The sequence below is a fragment of the Cicer arietinum genome, chromosome 2 (genome assembly GCF_000331145.2).
Source record: "Cicer arietinum cultivar CDC Frontier isolate Library 1 chromosome 2, Cicar.CDCFrontier_v2.0, whole genome shotgun sequence".
Lineage (NCBI taxonomy): Eukaryota > Viridiplantae > Streptophyta > Magnoliopsida > Fabales > Fabaceae > Cicer > Cicer arietinum.
This window is the reverse complement of record NC_021161.2, coordinates 38,715,147-38,718,990: the sequence shown is the minus strand read 5'-3', so window position 1 is coordinate 38,718,990 and position 3,844 is coordinate 38,715,147. Positions and strand designations below refer to the sequence as shown.

At 30.2% G+C, this 3,844-nt stretch overlaps 1 protein-coding gene across 1 annotated transcript; it reads right to left on the bottom strand.

Annotated features, from left to right (window-relative positions):
• Positions 1 to 1,383: 1,383 nt before the first annotated feature.
• LOC101501780 (polygalacturonase-like) lies at positions 1,384 to 3,844 on the bottom strand. Its single transcript, XM_004513966.1, has 4 exons — positions 3,719 to 3,844; positions 3,212 to 3,523; positions 1,909 to 2,427; positions 1,384 to 1,599 (listed from the first exon to the last, which is right to left on the bottom strand). Exons 1-4 carry the CDS (start codon positions 3,842 to 3,844, stop codon positions 1,384 to 1,386), a joined length of 1,173 nt encoding a protein of 390 aa, XP_004514023.1.

Below are 3,844 nucleotides of genomic sequence, written 5' to 3'. Positions count from 1 at the left end.
ATGCAAGATTCACTTGAGACAGACGAGGAAAGACAAAGAATGAGTATAATTACTTATGCTAGTGGAGTTGGCAGCATAATGTATGGAATGATCTGCAGCAGGCCAGATTTGGCTTATGTTGTGAATGTTGTTAGCAGATTTATGACTGATCAAGGAGCATTGCATTGGTCCGCACTCAAGTGGATTATGAGGTACTTAAATGTCTCACTAACAGCAAGTTTAAAATTCAAAAAGACTCATCATGACAATGAACCAATCAAAGGATATGTGGACTCGGATTAGGCTAGAAACATGGACAGTAGAAAATCAATGCACGGTTATGTTTTCACTCTATATATGGGACTGTTGTAAGTTGGAGAGCAATTACACAGTCTGTGGTAGCACTTTCTACAACTCAAGCTGAATTCATTGTGCTTACTAAAGGTGTTAAATAAGCTTTATGGATAAAATGACTTATTGGTGAACTAGGAATAAATCAAAATTGTGAAGATATGCCTCAAATAGATTATTTTATGTAAAACATAAAGCTGGTACAATGGCAGCAAGGTCAATTATTGAATTATTCTGATATTGAGTCAAAGTGGAGAATTGTGGAAGTATGTCTCAAATCAGTGTCAACTTGGATTTAGTTAGTTATAATTGAATTTAGTTAAGACAATGTTAGTTATAGTTAGTTAAGAAGTTTGTCTTTAAATACCATAGTTGTAAATGCATTGAGTATGTTGTAATGTGTTGTAGAAAGTCATAGCTGGAAAACTGAGATAGGCATAAGCAATTCGTGATTCATAGAAATTCAGAGAAAGAAGATTAAATGGAGAGAAAGAAAGATTGAGTGAAAATGCTAGTATTGTTGGTTTGTAAACAGTGATAGATACTAGGAGATCAATCTTGAGAAGGCTTTAATCTTGTAAAGTTCAATTAATAATAGTGGATTAATCTTGCTTGCTTTCCCGTGACGTAGGTCTCATCAATTGAGACCAAACATATAAATCTGAGTGTTATTATTCTCATATCTTTCTTTAATTCTCGTTTACATTAATTGAAAACTGTTTTTTCAAAACTGCAGAAAACGGAGAACGATAATCAATCTGGGTTTCTGAATATTCTTCATTTTCGTTTTTTCTCTGCAATTGTTTGTTTTCTGTTTGGTTGATTAATTCTTGTTATGGATCCCAATATTGTTTTAACAAACATAATGTAATTTAAGTGACCAATTCAGAATAAAATAAACTTAAAAGTATTAAGGAAGAAATGAGTTAAACTTAAAACATTATGGGTCTACTTTTGCAAAGATTTAACTACAAAGATTTGATAGCTCATCTGGCTAGGAGAAAATTAATTAGATATAGTCAAAATGAAGGAGACTCAATCTATGTATCTGTTCTAGATGGCACAAAGTGGTGCTTTTCTAATTGTGGGCTTTACATTTGCACATTTGGCAGTTACTTTAGATCCATTGAAACTTAGATTTATGTCACTGAGTACCACAGCTTCACATGGCACACCACGGCTACGAATGAGAGAAACCCCTTCTTGAGTTGCAGATGTTCCTCTAATATTTTTGAAGATAACTTTTTTTATCTTAATTTTTGATGGACTCTATAACAATTGAAGAAAAAACATCATTAGATACAATTTATCAACATCTTTTTGGTTTATCAAAATTATTATTTTGGTGTAAATAATTAAAGTTAATATAATGACTACCCACACTATATTACAAGATATAATTTATGTGAAGTTAATTTGATCATATATAACTTAGGTCTATAATTTATTTAACGAATCAAACTTAAAGAGAAAATTTTTTCAATTGAAAATATATTGCATTCTTTCAATTGAAAATATATTGCATGCATTATGACATATGGAATTGAAAAGTAAAGTGGTTTTTAGTTGAATAAATACCTGTTTGGAGCACTGATTCCATGGACAATATTGTTGGTCAATAATAATAGGGTTGCTAACATTAACCATTACAATATCTTCAAAATGCAAATGAGATGCAATAGAAATCACTGAGGTACCAGGCCATGTTTTAATCCTCACACCGTTATCTGTATTGTTCAATGTACAATTTTTTACTATAAGATCCACAACAGGGTCTTCATTAGGATATTTTCCTAAGCTTCCAACACTAATACCATGTCCTGGTCCACATGTCACATTTTGAATTGTGATTTGTGTACTACCATCACCTAGAGAGATGCAATCATCACCACTGCCAATTTTGGAATTGCTAATTTTCACTCTACTTGATTTTCCAATGTGAATTCCATCTGTGTTTGGGCTACTTTCGGGTGCATTTATGTTGAAGTTTGTAAATGTCACATTGTTGCAACCGAAAACATTGGCATGAAAATATTTGCTATCTTTTGAGTTTATGTCCTTGATAACTGAATTGTTGAGGAAAGCAAAACCGAAATTCTAAGGGAAATTTCGACATAATCACAATTTGTTAGGTTGATTGATCAAATGCACAATTAATTTTATACTTGCTATATGAATTAAGAAAATAATGATCATAAATATTCTCTTAATTGCATCAAACTTTCATATGATTTCATAAAAATAAAATATGTGAATTTATCTTTTGTTTTTGTTACAATTGTGCCATTTTGATCATTTACTTTTCAATAAAGTGATTTTGAAAAGTGAATAGCCAAAATTTCACATTCAAAATGAGAAGTTAAAAAAGTTAAAGGTTTTACAAAGCGCAAAATTGTATTTTCACGTTGATTGAGAGTGTGACAAGTTTAGATGTGGGGGTGCATGATAGAATCCTCATATAAATGGGAGAAATTGGGAGATCTATTAAGATACATAGGAAAAAATTGAAGACCAAAGTTCCAATGCTAAAGAAATGAGATACTCCAATCGCACATTTATAATTTTTGAAGGAGTAAATGTGGAATTAAATCATTATAAATATTATTATAATAAATATTAAAAAAATTAATTAGTCTCACATTTTGATTAAATATATAGAAATATTAATTAACACAATAAAATTATGTGTGATAAATAAAATAAATTTTTGTTTGTTTGTAGATGAAATGGTGAAAAAACTCGCACACAATTGCAATGGTTGAATCCAAGATATGATATTAAACTTAATGATAATTAAACTAGGTCTTTAAAATAAATAAAATAAATTTTAACATGAGATATTGTTATTTATTATTATTTTGGAAATGAGTACTTTTCTTACCATGGCAAGCCTTTTGCAATTGGTATTTCTTCCACAATCATTTTGCTTCCAAGCCATTTCACCTTGACCATCAAAAGTTCCCTTACCGGATAAGGTAAAGAAATTAATATATTGAAATCTAATCCATTGATCTTGTCCATTAAGGTGGAAAGGGTTTTTTGGTGCTTGAATTATCCCATTCACCTTAACCTCAATAGGAGCCTTGCATGGTCCTTCAAGATCTATTTGTTGCAACTTGTATCTACCACTAGGAACCACAACTTTGCTTCTACTTCTTGATTCACATGCTTCTTTCCAAGCATTTTTCAAAGCCTTAACAACAAAAATTACAAATCAAAAAGTTTGAATGTCCTCGAAGATACTTTTAAATTATAATTACTATGCCTTTAATTAATGATAATTTCTCTTGTTTCTTAAATAAAAAAATTATAAATATTTGTTATGACAATTTTTATATTAAAAAGTAATCAACCATGTTAATTTTTAGCTGTTAGAATATGATCTTACATTGGTTATATCTCCATTAGGTGCACCATATTTTCTTATATTGAAAACGCCAGGTTGAGCTGTGACATTGGAAGCTAATAACAGTAGTAACAAAGCTAATGTGGTAATACTCAATTTAATATTCAT

Excerpts from the sequence above, each read along its gene's own strand:
- LOC101501780 (XM_004513966.1), bottom strand. The coding sequence starts at position 3,844 with ATGAATATTAAATTGAGTATTACCACATTAGCTTTGTTACTACTGTTA. Across the intron at positions 3,524-3,718 it reads CTAATGGAGATATAACCAAT|GCTTTGAAAAATGCTTGGAA; the intron begins GTAAGATCATAT and ends TTTGTTGTTAAG. Across the intron at positions 2,428-3,211 it reads ATTGCAAAAGGCTTGCCATG|AATTTCGGTTTTGCTTTCCT; the intron begins GTAAGAAAAGTA and ends AATTTCCCTTAG.